General features: G+C 36.2%; 2 protein-coding genes across 2 annotated transcripts; both read right to left on the reverse strand.

The window, feature by feature from the left end:
• Positions 1-14,581: 14,581 nt before the first annotated feature.
• LOC149948258 (heme-binding protein 1-like) lies at positions 14,582-20,486 on the reverse strand. The gene is made up of 5 exons (XM_090171920.1): positions 19,935-20,486; positions 18,468-18,542; positions 17,562-17,691; positions 17,316-17,493; positions 14,582-15,056 (listed from the first exon to the last, which is right to left on the reverse strand). Exons 1-5 carry the CDS (start codon positions 19,983-19,985, stop codon positions 14,852-14,854), a joined length of 639 nt encoding a protein of 212 aa, XP_090028046.1. The 5' UTR covers positions 19,986-20,486; the 3' UTR covers positions 14,582-14,851.
• Positions 20,487-23,457: 2,971 nt separating this feature from the next.
• On the reverse strand, positions 23,458-24,821 carry LOC149948259 (zinc finger MYM-type protein 1-like). The gene is made up of 3 exons (XM_090171051.1): positions 24,423-24,821; positions 23,920-24,358; positions 23,458-23,819 (listed from the first exon to the last, which is right to left on the reverse strand). Exons 1-3 carry the CDS (start codon positions 24,819-24,821, stop codon positions 23,458-23,460), a joined length of 1,200 nt encoding a protein of 399 aa, XP_090027177.1.
• Positions 24,822-26,583: the final 1,762 nt, after the last annotated feature.

Genomic DNA, 26,583 nt, shown 5'->3' on the forward strand with positions numbered 1-26,583 from the left:
CATAGCATACCCAACGCTTTATTTTTCGTTGCGGCTGCGGTAGGGAGAGGGGGGCTAGGTGATCCAGATAGTCTATAGGCGCCATCCATGAGAGATAAAAATAACGTTTTTTAAAGAACTTGAAAAAAATAATCAGCTAAGAGTTACATATTTTTAAATTATTTTATATTTTTTTAATATTTAGGGACAGAAATATTAAAAAAATACCAGAAATTTTGTTTTTTTCAGCCACGCTGTTGCCGGCCACGTGCTGACAGATTGTAGGGCTATGCACGTTTCTCAAATAGCCAATAAAAATTGATTCACCTTCGCTACTAGCGACACAGCGCGAGATAAATAGTAAATTGGCAGCCGCAACGAAGCTTCGGGCGCGAAATATCTACCGTGCGACGTCCCTGTGTTTCTTGGTCTAAGGTAAAACGCCCGTGGTGATCACGTGATTATTTCGAGGGATATTGTGTCGTTTTGCCTCGTGATCTGTGACGTGAAATAATGCCATGGCGGCCGTTTCGAGGCGAGGCTTAGCTATGACGTACGCTTACAACAAATCTAATACTGGTACAGAGCTCGGCACGTCATAAGAAAAAGGCGTGGTTTTTGCTACTACGTAATACATCCAATGTAAGGCGTAAGCAGTGTCGTACACGGAAGGCCAGGGCTTCTGGAAAGAGTATAAGCATAAATATTCAATGTAACCACACAAAGTCATGGAATCAAATCGATTTACCCATCCCCGGAACTAACGAACCAAGGAAGAAATTGAATCTGCTAAGGGAGAAGTGGGATCGAACCAAGGAAGAAGTTGAATCGAACCAAGGAAGAAGTTATATCGAACCAAGGAAGAAGTTGAATCGAACCAAGGAAGAAATTGAATCTACCTAGGAAGAAGTTATATCGAACCAAGGAAGAAGTTAAATCAAACCAAGGGAGAAATTGTATCTACTAAGGGAGAAGTGGTATCGAACAAAGGAAGATATTGAATGGTACCAAGGAAGAAATTGAATGGTTCCAAGGAAGAAATTGAATGGTTCCAAGGAAGAAATTGAATGGTTCCAAGGAAGAAATTGAATGGTTACAAGGAAGAAATTGAATGGTTCCAAGGAAGAAATTGAATGGTTCCAAGGAAGAAATTGAATGGTTCCAAGGAAGAAATTGAATGGTTCCAAGGAAGAAATTGAATGGTTCCAAGGAAGAAATTGAATGGTTCCAAGGAAGAAATTGAATGGTTCCAAGGAAGAAATTGAATGGTTCCAAGGAAGAAATTGAATGGTTCCAAGGAAGAAATTGAATGGTTCCAAGGAAGAAATTGAATGGTTCCAAGGAAATTTTTAAATAGCTACAAGGAAGCAATTAAATCGTACTTGAAGAAATGTAAATGAAATCAAACCAAGTTAGAACTAATGAGCAAATATTAAATAGAAACTACAAAAAATTGAGAACTTTAAACCAGTTGAAATGGACCCGAGAAAACGACCCCGAAGCGAAAGACGTAAAAAGCGCCATTCCTGTGGCCACAACTTGTTACGGAACACGATGGGGCGACGCTGCTTTTTCGGGCCCTTCAATTTCGGTGTTTTCTGAAATTGAAAACCATCTCGCAACACTATTTCCTGTCGGAATAAGAAAAGGTGGACTGGCGGGCAAAATCTCTGGCACGTCGTCGCTACGACGCTATCAAAAGTGGCCAAAGCCGGTTTCGGGGCACGTACGCGGACAACCTACGCCTTAAAAGTCCATCGTCCACGAGCCGGGAATTTTTGATAGGAACCACTCAATTGAATCATCTCTTCCAGAGACCAGCCATGAAAAGAACCTTTTTTGGAAGCTTGGAATGGGGTACGGCTTCGATGAGAACGTGAATGACTTGAAAAATGTCGACGACAAGAAGAGTCTTTGGCATCTGCCTCACGTTCTCGAATAACCTTTCAGGCGGCTCGAAAGACACCCTTTGAAGAAAAACTAAGACTTTTACCATCGCGATTAAAGAACTAAAGATGATACACTCGGAAATACGCGCGTTTCGATAAAATTTAAAAGAGTTTATTGGACCATATTTTGCGGAAGGCGAAGCTTTTCAAACTCCATTAAAATTCATAATTCAAAATATTAATTATGCTTTTAATTAGCATTACCAAGAACGCGTAGAAGTAACTAACTAGCGTTGTAAGTCGGAAAATATTCCGCGGAAAATGACCGAGCCCTTTTTTCCGGAAAATGTTCCGTATTTTTTCGAAAAAAAAAGTTTTCATTCCATGATTTGTTTAATATATTGTTTGCAAATTTGAATAAAGCGGCATTTTAGCCTAATTTTTCGAATCTAAAAGTGAAACTAAACCTCTAGACTAGTTTAAGCCGATTAACAATGTAACATTATTAATATTTTCTATTTTATTTCGATAAAAAGTTAAAAACGTTAAAACCCTTAAAAAGTAATTTATGTTTCAATTTTTAATTTTTCCGATTTGCGGAGAATTTTCCGCATTTTATTTTTCCGGAAATTGAACAATACTGTAACTAACATTAATTTGTACCCTACTGCCTTGATGTTATACTTCTCAGAATGGAAACGCCCTTAAAATCTGTCTGTAGCGCATTCTGAGCAATGCAAAAGCGTTATATTTTTTTCCCGTCCTGATTGGAGATTCAAAAATAGTACGATATTTTTTAATTTAAATTCGCTGATTTGAAGTATTAAAATATATAATTATAAAAATAATAATAATAACAATAAATACTAACATAAGTAACATAATACCTCTAAGTATGAAATTATTAATTATTTACTACATACTTTTTTCACAGTGACACAAATTTTTTCTAAATAGCGTCCCTCGGTAGCGGCGCCATGAACTAATCTAACCCAACTTCCGGTAACGTGATATTCCGGAAATTCTGCGCCCGATTTTGAATCCCGCTATTTTTAGGCTTAATGCGTAGTTAGGCGCACTATGGTGACGCAACAGACGAAATATACGATTGGCTGAATTTAAACTCTGACTTCTTTTGGGCGGCCAATAGAAAATTTCAAACCACAAAGCGGGTTAAAATTCCCGGTTACAGCGTTGCTAGTCGTTTTACTGATTTATCTTTGGTGAAGAAAGGATGTAGTAAGAAACTATGCATGAGCAAGGCTACAAGTGTCATACTTGGAGGTATTATGTTACTTATGATACTATTATAAATTTATAAACTCCATTTTCCATGACTGTATGAAATAAACGAGTTTCAGTAATATCTGTTCGCATGCGCAGTTGGACTAAATAACAGACGAGGAGGGTACTAGACGTCATACCTTAGTGACCTCAATGACCTATGACGTCATACCTCAGTGACCTCGATGACCTATGACGTCATACCTCAGTGACCTCGATAACCTATGATGTCAGTTCAGGCGTCTCTTTGTTTTGAATAGTTATTTTTAACGCCAATAGATGGCGGTACGGTTATTGAAACTATCTGATTGCCCGAGTTTGAGAAATATAAATTCATGTTGTTAACATTCAATATTTTCATAGTTACAGGCTTTGAGCTTAAAAAAGATAGCGCCATCTACTTTAATACCTGTCAACCTAATGTGTTAAGAAATAGCAGACGACTTTTGAATGTTCTTTAACTGAAACGTTCAGCTTTTACATCGAGATAATTTTGAATGAGCAGACAGCTTTCACACATTCGATTTAAAACTCAGTCGGTAGGTGGCGATACTTCTGACCAAAGTTTAAACTACTCATCTAATAAAATGGGACCTGATATGAGATTCTAAACCCCGCCCTCGCTTACTTCGCAGCGAAAATTCGTCTGCTTCCGATATTTCGTAACTCTGTTTCATGACATACACTATCGCCATCTATGTTTACGTTTTGTGACTAAAAAGCAGACGAATTTCGCTACAAAGTACCAGCTAGGCTAATGCCCCATATTCTAAGCACTAGAATTAAAACGGCTTCCGGGGTCAGAGGTCAAATACTGCCATCATCTTTGATATCCAAAACTATACAACATTTTAAATACTGATTTGAAAAAATAGTATCCTTTGACTAATTCCATAATGAAATTAATCTGCTGATTTTATAACCATTATTGAAAATTCAATGTAATAATATACTCATCCGATCACTGTAAACTATATTGTCTTTAATATTATATACATTAACCCCCCCCCTCCTAAACACAAGCCTATGCGTAGGTATAAGGGGTCACATGATATACAATTATTTTTGTAAATTACTAATAATAAATGTGAAGCAATAAAATAAAAAATAAAAACGTTTCCATGGTAACCAACTGTAAATAGCATCCTACAGCAACCGATGATGGCCAATTTATCGGAGGCCACGTGCCGGACGTGGGTATACGCTTCGTTGCAAAACCATCAATCAGAAAGCTCTCAGAATTCGAATCTAGGGTACGATGTCTACATTATTCTTGTTAGAAGTAACTAATAACTATGAAAATATTAATTAATAGCACCATAAAGTTATACTTCTCAAACTCAGGTATAGTTGAGGTCTATATTACCTTTGGTTGGTGGTCATCCGATCGTTCCAGACGACCTAACAGCTCCCTACACTCACTATTACCATAAAAGTCTATAAATATATCCCCCTAACCCCAAGATTACCGTCACCATATGATCCATCCAAGTTGAGAAAGTTGAAAGGGTGTATGAAAAAAATCTGTGAGGTCTGAACATAAGGCACTAGTCACGGCATATGACTACTAAAATAAATGCTCTGACTACTAAAATTATTTGAAATCTGGGGGCTCACTAGTCATATTACCTAAATATTCATAAATAATGGCGAATATGGCTTATCATAAATTCATCATGGATCAATCCCATTTTGTGTAAAAAAATCACACCGCACGTTGTAAAAAATCAAGAGTCCCGAGAGTTCTGATTCAGAATCTCCATCTGAACCTCATACAAGTTCTGATTCCGAATCTCCATCTGAACTTCATACAAGTTCTGATTCAGAATCTCCATCTGAACCTCATACAAGTTCTGATTCAGAATCTCCATCTGAACCTCATACAAGTTCTGATTCAGAATCTCCATCTGAACCTCATACCAGTTCTGATTCAGAATCTCCATCTGAACCTCATACCAGTTCTGATTCAGAATCTCCATCTGAACCTCATACAAGTTCTGATTCAGAATCTCCATCTGAACCTCATACAAGTTCTGATTCAGAATCTCCATCTGAACTTCATACAAGTTCTGATTCAGAATCTCCATCTGAACCTCATCCAAGTTCTGATTCAGAATCTCCATCTGAACCTCATCCAAGTTCTGATTCAGAATCTCCATCTGATACTCATACAAGTTCTGATTCAGAATCTCCATCTGAACCTCATACAAGTTCTGATTCAGAATCTCCATCTGAACTTCATACAAGTTCTGATTCAGAATCTCCATCTGAACCTCATACAAGTTCTGATTCAGAATCTCCATCTGAACCTCATACAAGTTCTGATTCAGAATCTCCATCTGAACCTCATACAAGTTCTGATTCAGAATCTCCATCTGAACTTCATACAAGTTCTGATTCAGAATCTCCATCTGAACTTCATACAAGTTCTGATTCAGAATCTCCATCTGAACCTCATACAAGTTCTGATTCAGAATCTCCATCTGAACCTCATACAAGTTCTGATTCAGAATCTCCATCTGAACCTCATACAAGTTCTGATTCAGAATCTCCATCTGAACTTCATACAAGTTCTGATTCAGAATCTCCATCTGAACTTCATACAAGTTCTGATTCAGTATCTCCATCTGAACCTCATACAAGTTCTGATTCAGAATCTCCATCTGATACTCATACAAGTTCTGATTCAGAATCTCCATCTGATACTCATACAAGTTCTGATTCAGAATCTCCATCTGAACCTCATACAAGTTCTGATTCAGAATCTCCATCTGATACTCATACAAGTTCTGATTCAGAATCTCCATCTGAACTTCATACAAGTTCTGATTCAGAATCTCCATCTGAACCTCATACAAGTTCTGATTCAGAATCTCCATCTGAACCTCATACAAGTTCTGATTCAGAATCTCCATCTGAAGCTCATACAAGTTCTGATTCAGAATCTCCATCTGAACCTCATCCAAGTTCTGATTCAGAATCTCCATCTGAACCTCATCCAAGTTCTGATTCAGAATCTCCATCTGATACTCATACAAGTTCTGATTCAGAATCTCCATCTGAACCTCATACAAGTTCTGATTCAGAATCTCCATCTGAACTTCATACAAGTCCTGATTCAGAATCTCCATCTGAACCTCATACAAGTTCTGATTCAGAATCTCCATCTGAACCTCATACAAGTTCTGATTCAGAATCTCCATCTGAACCTCATACAAGTTCTGATTCAGAATCTCCATCTGAACCTCATACAAGTTCTGATTCAGAATCTCCATCTGAACCTCATACAAGTTCTGATTCAGAATCTCCATCTGAACCTCATACCAGTTCTGATTCAGAATCTCCATCTGAACCTCATACAAGTTCTGATTCAGAATCTCCATCTGAACCTCATACAAGTTCTGATTCAGAATCTCCATCTGAACTTCATACAAGTTCTGATTCAGAATCTCCATCTGAAGCTCATACAAGTTCTGATTCAGAATCTCCATCTGAACCTCATCCAAGTTCTGATTCAGAATCTCCATCTGAACCTCATCCAAGTTCTGATTCAGAATCTCCATCTGATACTCATACAAGTTCTGATTCAGAATCTCCATCTGAACCTCATACAAGTTCTGATTCAGAATCTCCATCTGAACTTCATACAAGTTCTGATTCAGAATCTCCATCTGAACCTCATACAAGTTCTGATTCAGAATCTCCATCTGAACCTCATACAAGTTCTGATTCAGAATCTCCATCTGAACTTCATACAAGTTCTGATTCAGAATCTCCATCTGAACCTCATACAAGTTCTGATTCAGAATCTCCATCTGAACCTCATACAAGTTCTGATTCAGAATCTCCATCTGAACCTCATACAAGTTCTGATTCAGAATCTCCATCTGAACCTCATACAAGTTCTGATTCAGAATCTCCATCTGAACCTCATACAAGTTCTGATTCAGAATCTCCATCTGAACTTCATACAAGTTCTGATTCAGAATCTCCATCTGAACTTCATACAAGTTCTGATTCAGAATCTCCATCTGAACCTCATACAAGTTCTGATTCAGTATCTCCATCTGAACCTCATACAAGTTCTGATTCAGAATCTCCATCTGATACTCATACAAGTTCTGATTCAGAATCTCCATCTGATACTCATACAAGTTCTGATTCAGAATCTCCATCTGAACCTCATACAAGTTCTGATTCAGAATCTCCATCTGATACTCATACAAGTTCTGATTCAGAATCTCCATCTGAACTTCATACAAGTTCTGATTCAGAATCTCCATCTGAACCTCATACAAGTTCTGATTCAGAATCTCCATCTGAACCTCATACAAGTTCTGATTCAGAATCTCCATCTGAAGCTCATACAAGTTCTGATTCAGAATCTCCATCTGAACCTCATCCAAGTTCTGATTCAGAATCTCCATCTGAACCTCATCCAAGTTCTGATTCAGAATCTCCATCTGATACTCATACAAGTTCTGATTCAGAATCTCCATCTGAACCTCATACAAGTTCTGATTCAGAATCTCCATCTGAACTTCATACAAGTCCTGATTCAGAATCTCCATCTGAACCTCATACAAGTTCTGATTCAGAATCTCCATCTGAACCTCATACAAGTTCTGATTCAGAATCTCCATCTGAACCTCATACAAGTTCTGATTCAGAATCTCCATCTGAACCTCATACAAGTTCTGATTCAGAATCTCCATCTGAACCTCATACAAGTTCTGATTCAGAATCTCCATCTGAACCTCATACCAGTTCTGATTCAGAATCTCCATCTGAACCTCATACAAGTTCTGATTCAGAATCTCCATCTGAACCTCATACAAGTTCTGATTCAGAATCTCCATCTGAACTTCATACAAGTTCTGATTCAGAATCTCCATCTGAAGCTCATACAAGTTCTGATTCAGAATCTCCATCTGAACCTCATCCAAGTTCTGATTCAGAATCTCCATCTGAACCTCATCCAAGTTCTGATTCAGAATCTCCATCTGATACTCATACAAGTTCTGATTCAGAATCTCCATCTGAACCTCATACAAGTTCTGATTCAGAATCTCCATCTGAACTTCATACAAGTTCTGATTCAGAATCTCCATCTGAACCTCATACAAGATCTGATTCAGAATCTCCATCTGAACCTCATACAAGTTCTGATTCAGAATCTCCATCTGAACTATTTGTAAGTTTTTAAATTTCTTCAAATTTGTTTAGGGCTTAGCTTTATTGTCCCTTTTCATAATGGACTAATCTACTTATTCGCTAATTTTATCATCCTTTACAATGCAGTCCATAGGTGGTTCCTTTTAACTTAAAAAAGGATACAAAAAATATCCTTAGGTCCAACCCTGGTTATGACTGGTTTTTAACGTAATTAGCGCCAACCTGGTGGCGAAAATGAGAAATTAATAAATCCACCATAAATATGGAAATTCAGACTCCCATTAAAATTAATTTTCAAAGTGAAAATAGCGCTACATTAGTATGTGTGTTTAAAAAAGGTGGATGAATAATTAGACCGCGAAAACCAACAATGCGATGCTATTGTCGCTCGCCTTAAATTAATTTCAAAGATTGTTCCACTTTCAATTATAATTCAATGTTGAAATTTTTTTTAGTACTTCGTATGTAGTAGCGTTAGCATTTAGTTTCCAGGTTAATTAAAACTTACCGTGTTTATAAAATGAGAAACAGAGGCTGATAATACTTGCGGAGATGAAGGTCGAAATTTAATTTGGACCTTTCATCGGCAGGTTACAGACAAACGAGTCAAAACAACTAAAGGCACTTCCTCGTTTGCCTTTAGCCAACTATCCGGAAGCGAGATAACTTTGACACAAATTTCGGGGACAGTCTCGTTTTAACGAGGCATTAAATTTTATAATTTGTTCCGTACAGAAATGACGTCTTTTCTGTTTTAATTGACAAATGATGGGTTTAAATCTAAACTCGTTAAAACATTAATACAAAATGATTCAAGCGTTGCGTACTTTATTATAAAGGCCCATACACGCCTCCTGGCGAGGTAGGGTACAATTTCGGGTTCTTGTCTACAAAAACGGTTCTATGGAAAATTTCGGTACGAGCCATCGCTTTGGCGCAATCGCAGTTTGAAAGTTGGACGCCTTTTACAATTCGGCACCTTAATTTCTTTGACCGATAAATACTTCTCCTTCCATTTAGGAACACTGCCCACACGAGGAGAACGCAACCCGTCAAAAGTCGTGCATTTTCTCGCGTACAATTTTCATTGGTTAGACGCTTTAGCGCCTGCTGCCGTCGGAAGGGGGAAATTCGGAAATTGATATACGTTCAGCGAAAAGGCTCGTCCAATGAAATTTCTACACAACACTGTGTTAGCGTGTTTAAAGACACCTTGTATTTGTTGCTATAGCTTTAACAATGACGAAAAGTTTAAAATAATTTTTTACGGAGATTTGGATATTTCACTCTGAGTTAGCAAGAAGATTGACAATTAACGCAAGCTTACATAAGTTACTATCGGCATCTGACCTTCAAAATGCTTATTTTTTAAACGTTGAAGATGTAACTTCATTTTGCAATGTTTTTCAAAGAATTTAATTTGATGTAACTTCTATGAAATCGCAACTTATTTTGGCTAAAAGTCTTGTTAAGAAACGTGAAATTTTTTCTCTTGAGGATTGTTAAAAATATTTACTTGAAACCAAAGGTAAATTTCTATGTCTTCTGAAATACTTCGATATAGTGCTAAACATTACTGTATCGAGCGCCTCTGGCGAATGAAGTTTTAGTGAGCTAAACCAAATTGATTGCTAATCGTGAACTACAATGACGGAAAATAAAGTCCAATATATTTAGAATTTGTTTTTAAATTAATGGCTTTAAAATTCCAATTAATGGGAATGGAATCCGGAATCCCACTGCAAGGGGCCCATTTCTCAACTTCTGCTCACTCAACAAATGTTTCTGGCGTCGCCGCTGCTAGGCTAATACCCAAGGCACCACCTTAGGCCTAAGTACCGTCACATCAAGCGTTTTATCACAGAAACAACACTAGGTGGTTTCTTTTCGCCTGATCTCGAACTAAAAGTGTACTCTTTTTACCCCAAAACCTTTTATTCGCCTGCTCCGGGGATGAGAATTACTCCGCCCCATAAACTAATCGCTTGTTCCGGAGTATTAGGGCTACTCTTTTTACTCCTTCTGAAAAGGAGGTGTAAAGGAGTAAATCGGATTTTGTCATCTGCTAGCCAGAATGTATCTGCTAAAAAGGCCACAGGCAGCCATTGTGGAAAAACGTTTTTACTCCGACTCGAACTATTCGCCACCACAGAATCGGAGTAAAATGACGTCATAGCGTTGATCTTCTTACCCTACTCCGAAATCCCACCTAATAGCTAGTCGAGTTATCCATTTTAAACGCGGCTACATGGATAGAAATGCGACTTAAATTCACGCGAACGTCAAGGAAGGTGCTTAATTGTAAAATTTGTGTCGGGTACAGCGTTCAAACTGCGATTGTGCCAAAACAATGGCTCGTACCAAAATATTCCATAGATACGTTTTTGTAGACAATAGCCGGGCCTCAATTTTCGTAATTAATTTTATAGCCGTAAATACAATACCAAACCCAATTTTGGGCGCCTATTTCCCGCCATAAAAATTGTGCTCACAACCAAATAATGGGGACTATTGACATTTTATATATTGTGACTAAATGAAGATGTCTGCGAAAATTCAACCCGGCAGCAATTTTTACGGCTTTTGTCCCATTGGGTCGATTCTCATTCAACCGAATCCCATTCGACCGACTGTCCCACTCGACCGCCTGTCCCATTCGACCGACATTTTGTTTGCTCACAAGTTAAAGCATGAAAACTAACCTAACCTAACCTAACCTAAACTAACCTTACCTTACCTAACCTTACCTAACCTTACCTAACCTAACCTAACTTTTTCGAATAAATGGGATTCGACCCAATGGGATTGAAAAATTAGAATTCGATCAATTGGGAAAGTATATTTTTTGATTCGATCCATTGGGAATTAGACCTAATAGGATTGTATCCAACGGGAATATACCATTTTTACGAAGTTTGGACAAAATTGAGGATCTCTGCCTTGGACGGTAGTTGGACCTAATAAGGGGTTTCCAAAGAGTTAGGCTTCACCTTTTGCAATGAGACAAAGAGATTTGAATAAACACCAAAGTCTCAGCATTTATTGTAATGCTCTTCTATTCAACCTCAGCGTCAAACCGACTGCGGTTCCAAGCTAGATCATGAGCTTTACCAACTGCATCGCGATTGACAACAATTTTTGGTGATGAGCCAGGATTCTGTCCCATGTGTGGAGATTTATGGGAGGATATAAACCATATAATTATGGACTGCCCTGAATATCGCGAAGGACGTGAGCTGTTCGATTCTTTCGGTGGTAATGGTCTTAGCCTCGAAGTGCGTCTCGGTTTTAAATACCCACATTGTGGAAAGCACCCAAGTACTTTTAAAAAAGTGGGAGGAAAAGCGGCCTAAGAAGGATATGTCATTGACTCGTAACCAGGACTGGACATAAGGCAATATTCATGGCATTTGACTACTAAAATTAATCGAAATCTGTAAAGTCGAGTTTGGTTTTGTAAATATGACAAGCAAAACATCATTATGAATCCCGCTTGGTTGAACAAGTTGGTTCCAGTCTAAAGGCACATTTTGCCTACGTTGGACGGGGTATTAAACAACGGGTACCCTGGGTGGTCATTTAGTCCGCCGCGAGCCAAAAAGCCAAACCCGTTGGCTTCATAGAGATAGAAAAGAAATAGAGGCACTATTGTATCTGGCGAAGTTGACCGCGAGTGCCGACCCCCTTTTCGCCAATGTAGGAAGCCATGAGATGGGCAGATTACGTGGCGCCATCGACGCGCGGTGAAATGAAATACATTATGCCTTTTTGAAAATCAACTGTCATTTGATGTAAACAAAGGAAGGATAGATGGCGTTGCAAATTCTGCCCATCTCCGCTTTCATACATGCGTGGGGGGGGGGATGAATTTTCCCGGTCAAAAACATGGGTGCCTTAAAGGGAATATATAACCTGCAAAGCAATCTTTACGGAAGACCCCTTCAATTTTTCAAATGTCCCTGTACAGTGGCGCCAAACATTTTTAAAGCCGAAGGCAAGAGCGGCCAGAGCTGCAAGCGTTGGTGTTCCACACCAAATACCTGAGGTTATATTCCCTTTAACGCGGTAATCTTCCCTCAATTTCTTTTCTATCTCTATGGTTGTCTTCGATCAAAGTGCGGTGCTAGCAAGGCGAGGACCCGTTGCGCGAGAGTGCGTGGATGATGATGACCCAGTGTCTCGCGAAACCGCGAAACACCGACAAGAGAGAGAGTTGGACTGCCCAGAAGTATAAGTATGATTTAATTTATATGTTGATTTTCTATTATTTATATTCTATTGTGTGTGTTCTGCAAGGTAGTTAGTGGATAATCGTGTTTATTATTTTGTTATTGTCTAATTAAAACGTATTCTTTTAGAAATGAATACCTCGGTATTTATTAAATTTAAGCTTATCACCCCTAAGACAGCTCCTCTCCTACTCGTTAACCCCAGATCCAAACCCATTGTAGCCCGGTCAAAAGCTATCCTTCAGGCTAGGATCAGCGGGCGAGTCGAGTTTTGGTAAAGTGGAAAAGAAATGGCAACAAAACTTTGCGTCGCTGCCATCGATTTCTGACCCACTAGATTGATACGCGAAACGGAATTCTTAAAGCGCTGATGGACTTGACTCGCTGCTGTACCTTAGCCGCTCAAAGCCTAAATCCTGGAACAGCGAGTCTCCCTAGGTTATTGACCCGTGATGAAAATAGTAGAATCAGGTTAAAAAAGAATATAAACGACTATTAAACGACATCTAGGAACTCTTTTTAGAAGAAAAAAACATCAAAATCAATTTAAGGAAAATAAACAATTCATTCTCCAGGGAAGAGGAAGAGTTTCCGTCAAACATGGACTCTGTCTCATCTCGGACGAAAATAAGTCAAAAGATAAGATTGGAAGAGAGTGGTCGTCATGGTAACGCTATTTGTGTTAAGCGCGCTATTTGTAAATGAAGCGAGAAGAGTTAAAAAAGCGCGGACCAAGAAATCGGTCGAGGGACTCGCTAGTTTTTCCGTCCCAAGTTACAGCCATAGAAATTGAAATGAGACTAGAAGCGCGATTAGATTGTGGTAAGATGTACGGGTTAGAAGGCGGCCATGAGAGTGGAATCGCCAGTATTCTTTGTGGGGGCACGCCAACTATTTTAAAATATTTAAAGTTTCAAATTTTTTTAATAGATGTCGTACTCCCGCGTGGATTAGTAGCGATTCCACTGTCATGGCAGCCTTCTAGCTTGTTCGTTTTCGTTGAGATTACCGAAGAGCGCAGTGGTTCTAGTCTCATTTCTATTTATACGGTTACAGCGGCGTTTTAAATCCACGACTTACCCTGTCAAAAAATCCGAAGTAACGAATCCCTCTAAACGTTTCTCGATCCATAAATAAGCGACAGGATCTTTGGTGCTTTTGTTCAAGAACTAATTGAGCTACATCTTTTGTTTTGGGAAAAGAAGCTAATTTCGGCTCCGCTGTATCGAACGAGGGTTTTGTGTTCTTCCTTTTGAAAACATTCCGCCTCGAATTGGCGGGAACATTCTTTCAGTGTTCGTGTGTTTAGGCACAATAGCGACTCTCTACCAACTGTGTAAACTCGAGAATTTTGTCGACACACTTCGGGAGCAAATAGCACAACCCTAACGAGCGCTACCTGGGGACAAAATACAGAATGTTGCGAGGGGTCGGACATTCATTAAAAAACGTACGGGATTTGCAAATCCAGTGGATTTTTTGGATTTTTCACTGGATTTGTGGATTTTGTATTGGATTTTTGGATTTGTGAAAAATCCAACGGTATTTTATTTTTTTGCTGGATTTGTGGATTTTTCTCTTGGATTTTGTGGATTTGTGGATTTTCTACTGGATTTGTGGATTTTGGAAAATCCAACTGTATTTTTTAAAAATCCTCGAATTTGTATTTTTTGCTGGATTTGTGGACTTTTCTCTTGGATTTTGTGGATTTGTGGATTTTTTCATGGATTTGTGGATTTTTCTCTTGGATTTTGGGGATTTTTTGGATTTTGTCGATTTGTGAAAATTCCTGGATTTTTAAAAAATACAAAATTATTTCGATTTTTCTGTGGATTTGTGGAATTTTCTACTGGATTTTGTGGATTTGTAGATTTATTCTATGGATTTTGTGGATTTTTCCAAGTATTTTTCGCGGATTTTGGATTTTTCGCTGAGCGTACGGGATTTTTCTGAATGTCCGACCCCTCGGAATGTTGGCTTAAAATCTATTCAATTGGAATATACAAAAAACGCGTAATAATTGATTACTACTTTATTAAAATGAATAAAAAAAATTTCGAATCATTTTCGTCTATAGTTAAATTTGAAAACATCCTATTCGTACAATTTGATTGTTCGGTGGGTAAATAGTTTAAAAAAAAATAATCAAATTTCTGAAATCTGAATGGACATGAAAGATGCGAAACTAACTTAAAATACTACATGGCAAATAAATAAATAAAATACTAATAGTAGGTATACTCTAGTAATTTGAGTATTGTACGTGGACAGTTCGTTAGGAGGACACCGGTCACTTTAGAGAAGGTCATTCTTATCCAAGGAGGGTGGCTGTTTGACCTGCAACCAGACTTCATTCAACCTGTTGAAGATCTGTAGCGGAGGGTCGTACCAGGCGGTGAAATAATGCGATTTCTCGATGGAGTAGTCCTTCTTGGCGTAAGCCAGCAACTTCTGACTTTCTTCGATCCAGTCTACCTCTGTTGGACGACCGCCGAATGTCCTAAAAATGTATTCCATTATTTTATTTGTGTATTTTTATTTTTATCGTATAATGTCTTTTAGTGAGTTTTAGCAGTTTAGATAAAATAAAAAACTGCTCTCTTTATGTTTAGAGAATAAAAGTTTTTAAGCCGCGTAATTTATTATTTTCTTCTAGGCTTATTTTATAACCGAATGAAGAGTGTATTACCATAAGTTTATAATATAATTCTTAAGAATGTAGTATGCTTCGTTCTATTTTGCTTATTTTTGAAAATTTATTTTGGAAGCAGAAATTTTTAGGGGAAATTTTACATACACTCAATTGCAGGTTAAGAAAGGCAAAATATCTAGTACATTTGGTGGAAAGATACTAGGAGGTTTCCGGTAAATCTATTTTCTGTTGAATTCCTAAAAGTTCCTACGCTTGTTATATTAATCCACGTTAGAAATGTCTATCGCGTAAATTTCAAAGTGATCTATAAATATTTAATGTAGATTATTATTTTTAAGCTTCATTATAGTATTATGCTCCTAAATTATTAGATGTTTTTCGATTTGTTGTTCAAAATTAATTATTAACTGAACTCTAATTTATTTTACAAAATTAATTATTAACTGAACTCTAATTTATTTTACAAAATTAATTATTAACTGAACTATAATTTGTTGTTCAAAATTAATTATTAACTGAACTATAATTTGTTGTTCAAAATTAATTATTAGCTGAACTATAATTTGTTGTTCAAAATTAATTATTAACTGAACTATAATATATTTTCAAAATTAATTATTAACTGAACTATAATATATTTTCAAAATTAATTATTAACTGATCTATAATATATTGTTCAAAATTAATTATTAACTGAACTATAATATGTTGTTCAAAATTAATTATTAAGTGAACTATAATATATTTTCAAAATTAATTATTAACTGAACTATAATATATTTTCAAAATTAATTATTAACTGAACTATAATATATTTTCAAAATTAATTATTAATTGAACTATAATTTATCGTTCAAAATTAATTATTAATTGAACTATAATTTATCGTTCAAAATTAATTATTAATTGAACTATAATTTATCGTTCAAAATTAATTATTAATTGAACTATAATTTATCGTTCAAAATTAATTATTAATTGAACTATAATTTATCGTTCAAAATTAATTATTAATTGAACTATAATTTATCGTTCAAAATTAATTATTAATTGAACTATAATTTATCGTTCAAAATTAATTATTAATTGAACTATAATTTATCGTTCAAAATTAATTATTAATTGAATTATAATTTATCGTTCAAAATTAATTATTAATTGAACTATAATTTATCGTTCAAAATTAATTATTAATTGAACTATAATTTATTGTTCGAAATTAATTATTAACTGAACTATAATATATTTTCAAAATTAATTATTAACTGAACTATAATATATTTTCAAAATTAATTATTAACTGATCTATAATATATTGTTCAAAATTAATTATTAACTGAACTATAATATGTTGTTCAAAATTAATTATTAAGTGAACTATAATATATTTTCAAAATTAATTATTAACTGAACTATAATATATTTTCAAAATTAATTATTAACTGAACTATAATATATTTTCAAAATTAATTATTAATTGAACTATAATTTATCGTTCAAAATTAATTATTAATTGAACTATAATTTATCGTTCAAAATTAATTATTAATTGAACTATAATTTATCGTTCAAAATTAATTATTAATTGAACTATAATTTATCGTTCAAAATTAATTATTAATTGAACTATAATTTATCGTTCAAAATTAATTATTAATTGAACTATAATTTATCGTTCAAAATTAATTATTAATTGAACTATAATTTATCGTTCAAAATTAATTATTAATTGAACTATAATTTATCGTTCAAAATTAATTATTAATTGAATTATAATTTATCGTTCAAAATTAATTATTAATTGAACTATAATTTATCGTTCAAAATTAATTATTAATTGAACTATAATTTATTGTTCGAAATTAATGATAACCTTATTGATCAAATCCACGCAATTACTAAAGAGCCCATTCTGCGTAAATATTGTCTTAATTAATAATTTCACAACCTCATAAAAAATGGCGCAAATATTATTAATATTATTTCCACGAAAACGTGTCATACGAGAGAAATAATTTTGGTCGAGAGTCCCGATGAACTATTCACCCGTTGCTGCTTAAATATCTACCACTTACACGTAATTCGAGTATCATCTGTTTTTCTTACCTGACGACGTATTTCTTGGCTGGTTCCTGCTCCAGGAAGAGAGCCGGGTCGGAGGGGGGAGGGGCGTTGCGCGAGCCCGACGGAATCAAGAAAGACATGGTGAAGATGCTAGGGCAGGTGGCGCCATCGCACGGTTGGATTTTCGTCCTCACCGGAGTCGTTGAGTTGACGAATTTGGCTAAAAGAGTTCCCAATTACCACAATATTCTCCGACAGTTTTTAACAATCTTTGAATTGGTTATTTACCTTGTTCGTTAGTGCCCTGAATATAGTAAAATAGTTTTCTGTACATAACCCTCGATGCTTCGCTCAAAGATGGTCCCTCAGTACGGGTACTAACCCAAGTCGTAGCGGGGTACTGTCTTTCTTCATACTCCTAAAATTCAAGCGTGACATATTCAAGGATAAGCTATAAATTGCAAACGCCTCGCGGGATAAATTTTAAAGAGCCATCAACGTTAAAATGTGAACTTTAACAAGAATTCGTTTAAATAACAAGAAAATGGAAAGGCAGAGATAACGAAAATCTGTCTGCTTTAAATTTTTCTAGACGCTCTTTCACTATCGCCATCTATATTTTAATTTTGTAATAAAAAGCGGACAAACATTTGCTACTAAGTACCATAAGTGTGTAATATTCTTACATAAGTGTGACCCTTCCTATTCTTCACACGCAAAGGTTTTACTGAGAGCTATTCTCAAGACAGACTGCATGACGGGCTTCGTCGCCGTTTTGCGTCTGCTTACTAACGCGTCACGCGTAGCCTTTGACAGCGCCTCGCTAGGGGGATATTTTCTTCTTGTGATGACGTCACTCCGTTACTAGCACTCAGTAAAATATTCGCCAAAGTGACAAACTTATAGAATAATATTATAGACTATAGCCTTCGTATTCTTAGGTATCCGAATGCATTATCGGCCTTAGATTGAAAAGCGATTTTAGTTGAATTCTGAGCTATTAGAACGGTACAAGCAATTATTTTAAATTTCGCGGCTGATGTAGGTCAACAGTGTCAAATCTTTTTAAATAAAAAGAAGGCTTAAGTTTTAAATGGCGCGAATAACAACGGAGAATTATCGGGGGCATTCCAAGAATGTGACTCGGGCTGGTAATTTGCGTGGTAATGGGAAATGGATTTTAAAGGAACTCACGTCGTGTTTGCCGATAACTTCGTAGTCGAGGCATTCGACTCCCTTTCGAAGGCAAGCGCCGAAACATCCCGAAAGCTGCGGGAGATAACATCAGAAAACAATCAAACCACGGAATTTCGCACCCAAGATTCGTTTTCGAGAGAAAATTAACCTCGCTTTTGTTATTTTTACATCTCCGCAAAATGCTAGAACAAGCGGAATATTTGGAATATTTCAACTCTAATAGCGTTTTCCATTTGAATGCTCTAGATCGCTCTGATCAACATTTTATGTTCCATTTGCGTGCTCGGATCTACGCCCAAAACCGATCGGCCGATTTCGACAGATCAACGGATCGAGATTGAGATCGGAGCAAATTTTTGCGTTTAATTTTTAGATTTTTTGCCAAAATGGCGGACCAAGACGTTAAAATAGAAATTACTAGCAGACGAAAAACAACAAAGCGCGGGAATATGATAATGGCATTTTCCATTTGCGTTTTACTCTAGTCGTTTGGGGAGAGATCTATGACGTCAGAAACAGTTTCGGAGTGAATCTCGAGCAATCAAATGAAAAACGCTACAAGTGTTAAACTGTACGCAATGGACGCTTCAATAAATGATACTCGGTTTTTACTCCCCTCTCCAAATTCATCTGGGAAGGAACTACAGGGTTCATACAACATTTGGAAAATTAATTTCCCTGATATTTCCAGGTTTTCTCCTGGAAATTTCCCTGATATTTCCAGGTGCTGAAGCACCGTATGTTTTCGTTTAATCGAAAAAATTAAATATAATTATTGAGGCGCTTCCAGACTCAAACGAATTTCCCTGATATATCCAGGTTTTGGTTAAATATTTAAAATTTCCCTGATATCTCCCTGATTTTTTGGAAAGAATCTGTTTCACTGATATTTCCAGGTTTTCCAGGTTCTCCAGGTTTGTATGAACCCTGAACTATTTCCGGTCGGTTGGTTAAACGGTTAGAATGGCTATCCAAAAAGTCATATTTAAGCCAATTAGAGACGCGTTTTTGCCCTCATGAGAATTTTGCGTCAGATAAGAAACGCGTCGGCTCACGTCTATAAGCAACATACTAATGTTAATTTTCGATAATATATATAATGTTACTAAAACTAAGTATAAGAAGATAATGTTATTATTATTATCATCCTCTTATGGTATAAATAATTAAAATTATACGGAATATTTTTATATTACCGGGCAATATTAAGGCTTCTCGTGCTTCTCATGGAGGAAGAGTTAATTCATTTCGTATAAAATTATCTTTCGGAAAAACTCATTCCTTTAAAACTAAACGTATTACTTTTGCAGTACGGTATGCAACAAGTGTTTCCTTTTAACCAGGTAACTTTTTTGGCATGTTAAGGCTTAGCAAAAAAACCGATGTTACGTTCGAGAAAAGTTTCCAGCTTTCTAATATTTCAACAAGCAAAAAAATGTACGCAAAAGAAAAGGCAATATTTACCTGAGTTCCTAGTACAATCAGGAACACTTCGACCGCAGCCTGATACTTCATAATTCCTACTTTGAATACGCTAGTATACTCTCCGAAATAATATTTATAGTTTGTCACTTCTTTCGACGCTGTCGTGCCGCGTGCCGACGCGATGGCGTAATGTTGCGCTTGATCGGAAGTGGTCTTCTTTTATAGGGGAAGTTGCGAAGCCGGGTTGTCGGTCATCCCAGTTCATCTCTGAAGGGCCGACCCAGACGCGCACCACTCGAGAAGAGAGAGATGCGTTACCGAAATTCACGCGTGATTTTCAAATCCCCCCCCCCCCTCGTGTCTATAGCGGTTCTTATTTTGAATTTAAATCTTCTCTCTCCAGCAGGGGGTGTATTATTATCGGCTTTGAATTTCGTCCCATTGTTCCGCCAAGTTCAATTTTTACTCCTCAATGTCGACGTTCGCACTAGTAACTGAATAAACTTGGCTACGTTTTTAATATTATACTTCTAAATTTAATGAAGCCATTATATTTTGGTTTATAAGGATTTTTTGCTATTTTTATACCGAACTTAGAATCATAATACCTCGAGATACATCTAAAATGCTGTCGCTATTCTCGGCAGATTTTTGCAACAAATTTAACAAAACTACTAAGCACTGCTGAATAATTATTAATAATATTATAATAAAAAAAATACTCCGATGTTTAGGAAAATATTACGCCATTTTCGGTGTGGAGAAACAGCGCTGCCTGGCAAAACAAAAAAATTGACGGGAAAAAAAGATAGCAGTGATTTTCGATTCAGTATGGATTATTTTGCGTTTTTACGAAAACTGCAACAAATTTAACAAAACTACTAAGCACTGCTGAATAATTATTAATTATTATTATTTATAATATTATAATTCAACGCTGCCAGGCAAAACAAAAAAAATTACGCAACAAAAAAATAGTAGTGATGCCAGATTCAGCATTGATTATTTTGCGTTTTTACGAAAACTGCAACAAATTTAACAAAACTACTAAGCACTGCTAAATAATTTTTAATTATAATTATTAATAATATTATAATTCAAAATAACGGTTGAAAAAATACGCCGATGTTTAGGAAAATATTACCCTTTGCCCCGAAAATGCGAACGCGTTCGCAGGCCTGACAGACAGACCCACAGACAGACACGGTGGTTGTATAACCCCTCCTAGGGTACAAAGTCCCCTCGGAGAGGTAAAAATGACAGACAAAAAGATAGCAGTGGTGTCAGATTCAGCTTCTTTGTTTGAAATACACCGAAAATGGCCAACTTTCGTTTTCTCATCAAATGTGGAGGTATGAAATTAATATTTGTCAGTTTCGTATCGACTAAAACTATAGGGAGCTAACAGTTCTACGTCACACAACGTCCTATTGAAAAAGATTCTACCCAACATGGCGGCCACAGCCAAAACTACGGAGTGTTAGTTCCCTATTGTCAAAAGCCATAGAAGTGAACGTTCAATATTGGAACACTTGGAGAGGGGGCGACAGAAATACTACAAGTTATATTCCCTTTAAGGGATGTGAATCGTTAAACATACTTCAATTAATTCCTTAATTAAATTAACTCCTTGACAAATTTTAAGGGTGGAATATAATCTGTTAATGTCAATAATAATAATAATAATTTAATAAGAAAATAACGTAAGTAACTTAATAACAATAAGTACGATTCAATTCTAATTTTTTTACCGAACCTTTTTTCCACACTAGGGGGCTTAGTGATGAACTAAACCTTGATTTCACAATAACTCCAGGCCCGTACACGGGGGGGGGCGCCAGGGGATGCTCAGCGCCTCCAAATGAGTACTTGAGCATCCCCAATCCGACTGACCCAAAAAAAATCGATTGCTCAATTACCGAAAGATATGATCTAAAATATTTGTATATTAATCAAAAAGGAAAATTACTTTTACTAGAGAGCTAGTATCAGTAAATATTTGAAACCATTTTACTAAAGTTTTTGAAAATTGCTTTCGCGCGTCTCACTGCACTAGAAAAACTTTTCAATTGTAGAAATATTGAACCAGCTTATCAAAAATGTTTTGACGGATATTTTAGGACTACAACCGGATTAATATATTTACTAATTTCATAGGTGGGGAGATAAAAATTACTCAAGGTATTGGCACCCCCAAAAAGAATTTGAGCGCCCCCGAGTTTTGGCGGCTGTGTACGGGCCTGAATAACTCTAAAAATCAGTTCGGTGATAAATTTGGCTAATTGTCATACTTTATGTATTCCGTTACTTATGATAACATAGCTACTAAACATTTAAATGGTTTCGCAATGCGAACACGACCAAATTTTGAATAATTGAGACAGACTGTCCTAAACGGCCAATGTCAAAAACGCGCCCATATTTTAGTTTCCGCGTCTAGCCAAGGTTATGGACGAGTTTCTTGTTTCACTACAATCGGCGCAACCGGTCGCTTTAAAAGTTGTAATTTAATTTCCAATTACGCTAATGAAACCAATTTTCGGTAAGAGCGCCAAAATATACGCGTTATCAAAAACGCCGTAACACTAAATGGGGTTGAATCAAGGGTTGAATCAAGGGTTCAATCCAGGGTTCAATGGCTCGTTCCGTCGGCTATTCTCATTAGGAAGAAACTCTTTAAAGTTTGTTATGAAAAGAAGAGCCATTGTATTTCTCGATTTGCGAGGCTATATTTTAGTTTTATTACGATTTTTCAAGTTCATTGAACTAAGGGGCTTTATCATTCCGTTTAGATAGTCGGTCAGGGACAAAAAAAAACGGAGCAGAATCGAGTCTGGGTTTTCGCTTTAAAAACGGAACCGGTTTCCACCTTTTCCACTCGCGGGAATAAGCGGGTTTCATATTTTTGTTGCACGAAAGTGTTTCAATAATCCCTTTTTTCCACCTTCGAGGTCTAAAGAAACGACCGGGAATAATAACTTGTGGCATAAGTAAAAAGTTACGAAAAGTAGAGCCCCTTTTTCGATCGAGATTAAAGTAGTAATAAAAAGAGAGATTACGATTCTTCCTTTAAAGGAAATACCAAAAAAATTAGGAAGATTATTATTGCGACTCTGCTGAAGATGGCGCTACATAACATTAGGACTTTAGCGCTTCATAACGGTGCGCGACTTACGCTCCGAGGAACGTTCAAATTAACACGTGACACCGAGCGTCAGGGTCGGCTTGGTGTTTTTCGGGGCCGGGTTCGAAATATACTTGCGGGGCTCTCGCCTTTCAGATTTCATAACCCCTATAGCTTTACCCTCCCTTTTACCCTCGTCATTTTATTGATCAAACATTGCACTATTTTAAGTTTCTAACATTGGAAGACATTAATTTTAATTTTCATAGTTCATTTACACTTGTAACAGTTACCCTTTAAAATTGACATCTAGATCTTTTAGCAGAAAAATCTTTTATTGCGTCATCAAACTCTAATGATTTCGGCACTTTATTTTCGATTGACAATAAGGCTAGTGATGACAGTCTCTCTTGGCTTATAGTTGATCTTAGATAGTTTTTAATTAATCATTAAAGATCTTTCTGTTGAGGCTACTGAAACTGGAGTGGTCAACAAAATTTTCAAAGCTATTACAATATTAGGGTACAAATCAACCATGTTATTTTTAGTTATATAATTTAAAGTATCAATATCTGTAAAGACTGTTTCAGGAATAACATCTCTAAACAACTGAAACTCTTCAAATAATTCTTCTCCGTCTACATCGTCAATTAACGTTGTTTCAAGATTTTTACAAGAATTTTGTAGATCTTCTTCCGAAATGTTTTTTATTGCACTCCCACCATATAAAAAGCCAAATACATCTTTGTGCTCTCTGTACATTTTAAATCTACTTTCCATGGCGGATAACGCATTATCAACTATTAAAAAAAAATAATTCGTTTTAAATTGAACCTCACCATTGTAAACTGTTTCATCAGTACCCTCATAACTACACATTTTCTTTTTTTTTTCGTGTACTAACTTCCCTAAAAACTGGTTGAATATCCAATTCAACAGCTATCTCTTTGGCCTTCTCAACAGCATTAAGAAAACCATTATCTCGATAATTTTGAAAAAAAATTACAATTTCTTCCAAATGCTTAGTCGCTACGTCCATTGCCACTTTTTGGTTTTGCATTAACTTACTAACTATATTAACTTTGGTCAACATTTCGTACCAAATAATCAAACTAACGATGAAATCGAAAGACGTAAGTTCTTGAAATAAACCCTGAGCCTCGCTCTTAATTTTCACATCTGAAGCTCTTTCTGAAATCCCGCTTAGGGCTTTTAAAAAGGCCGGAATTTGAAATCTAACAGCTCTAACGCTCTCGGCACGGCATTCCCATCTGGTTTCCGACAATGGTTTCGGTGTTAAAATTTTGACGTGAGTTTTAAGAATACCCCATCGAGATGTCTAAGCGGAAAAAATTGTATACAAATTCTGCATTACACCAAAAAATGACACTGCCTTTACTGACTCCAAGCATTAGGTTTAGATTAAGGCAGCCACATGGAGTAAAGAAAGCCCTAGGATATTTCCTTAAAAATCGCGCCTGTACACCTTTATTTATACCTCTCATATTGGCGCCGTTGTCGTATCCTTGACCACGGCAATCGGAAAGTTTCAGTCCATTCATAGCTAAAAACTCCTTCAGTGTTTCATATAAACCCAACTCAGTTGCGTCATCTACTTCTAAAAATCCTAAAAAGTATTCTTTAACTTCAGTTTCAGAATCGCAAATATCTACAATTCGAATAATAATTGAAAGTTGTTCTTTATGGCTAACATCGGGAGTGCAATCTAATAAAATCGAAAAATATCTGGCAGACTTAATGTTCTCTAATATTTTTCCTTTGGTTTTATTCGCCATACTCATTATAAGCTCATCCTGAACTGAATGAGACAAATAGTGGTTAGGAAACTTATTCTTTTTGTTTTTGCTAATGCGGTCTACATGGTCTTGCATAACAGGATCGAAATTTCCGAGAAGCTCGATTAACCCAAGAAAGTTTCCGTTATTAGGCGTAAACAAAGTGTCAGAAGACCCCCTAAAGGCCAAATTGCGTTCACTTAAAAATAAAATAACTTCTATTATTCTCTGAAATATATTTTTCCACCTCAAAAATTCACTTTTGATTAGTTTTTCATTTTCTTCGTCTATAGTTTTTCCTGTTTTCAAATGGTTTTCCGTTACTATCCAATTTTTCATTGCCTGTCGATGACTTTGTGACCTTTCATGCGCTTTCATTCTTTGACTTAAATGAACCTAGTCATCGAAGCCTTTCCCACTAAAAGCCGTCTGAAAATCGCTTAACAACTTACATGAAAAGCAAAACACGGCATTTTGCTTTTTAGAATAGACAATCCACCTCCTCTTGGATGAATCACCGTTTCTTAATTCTCTTTTAAAATACTTGACAGAAAAACACCGATTTTCAGTTTTTTGGAAATTCACAATCGTCAATTTGCTTGGGTCCATGTTCGACTAAAATTAGTCTATTCTTATCATTCAATATTGGCCATTCACACGGATCATTTAGATTAACTTTCACCACCGAATCTTCCAATAGGCCGTTACACTTATCTGAGTAAACTGAGTTATCTAAATTTTGATTACTACTAGAAACTTTGTTCAAATGGTGACAATGTTACGCGTTCGAACTATGATTCAATCGCGCAAACAATTTTATCTTCTTCGACACCCAATGACTGAACGAAGTTCTCTCTTAATTCTTCGTGATCCCTACAGTTTTCGTTGTTTATAAGTGTGCCAGAACAATTCCTTTTTTCGAAAAATTTTAAAAGCGCATCCTTCTCTTTATCGGCAATTTTTTCATGCTTTCTTTTCCGTCTTTTCTTTTCTGCGCCGCTCATATACTTCCTTCCCATACCTCTATCGCGACTTGTTGACATCTTGACCAATAAATTTGTGTTGAAAATGGACATTGGACACCTGCATTGTTACCTTATCTAGAACAGGATTTTCCAGGAATTTCACGTTAAATGCTTGAAATACCAAGAAACCAGCGGGGGACCTCGCTGGCCCACTACGCTGCGGGGCCGGTTTATTACAAAAATAGTCACCCGCTTCGTTTAATGGTTTCTTAGAAATTTTAGATGTATAATAAAATAGGTGAAATGATCCCACAATTTATTTGAATATGAAAAAAAATATTTTTCAAAATAACTTATTTTCTAATATAAAAGTGAAATTTGCGGGGCCCCTTAAATTCTAGCTAGCGCAGGTTCGGGTGCGACCGCACCCGCATCTCGCGCGCCGTTATTAAATGTTATGTAGCGCCATCTTCAGCATAGTCGTACTAAAAATCTTTATCATTTTAGAGATTACCTCCGCAACAACGCTAGATCTAAGAAGCTCAAAAAATTTCAAAAACCATAGAAGAGAGCGGAAAATATTGGAACCCTTTGAGGCGTAACAGATATAGTAGAGGTTTCAACTAATTTCTATCCATTAGAAGAGTCGTTTGCTAATGGAATCCCAATCCTATGAAAAAAACATTATTAGGTAATAGATTATATGTTATTTTCTTGGTTTGCGAGAAAATTCCTCTGGTTTCAAAATGCTATAGGATTAAGAATACAGATTTTAGCAAGCGATTTTTTAATTGATTAAAATT

This window comes from Leiobunum rupestre, chromosome 4 (genome assembly GCF_980474605.1).
Source record: "Leiobunum rupestre chromosome 4, qqLeiRupe1.1.hap1, whole genome shotgun sequence".
Classification (NCBI taxonomy): Eukaryota; Metazoa; Arthropoda; class Arachnida; order Opiliones; family Sclerosomatidae; genus Leiobunum; species Leiobunum rupestre.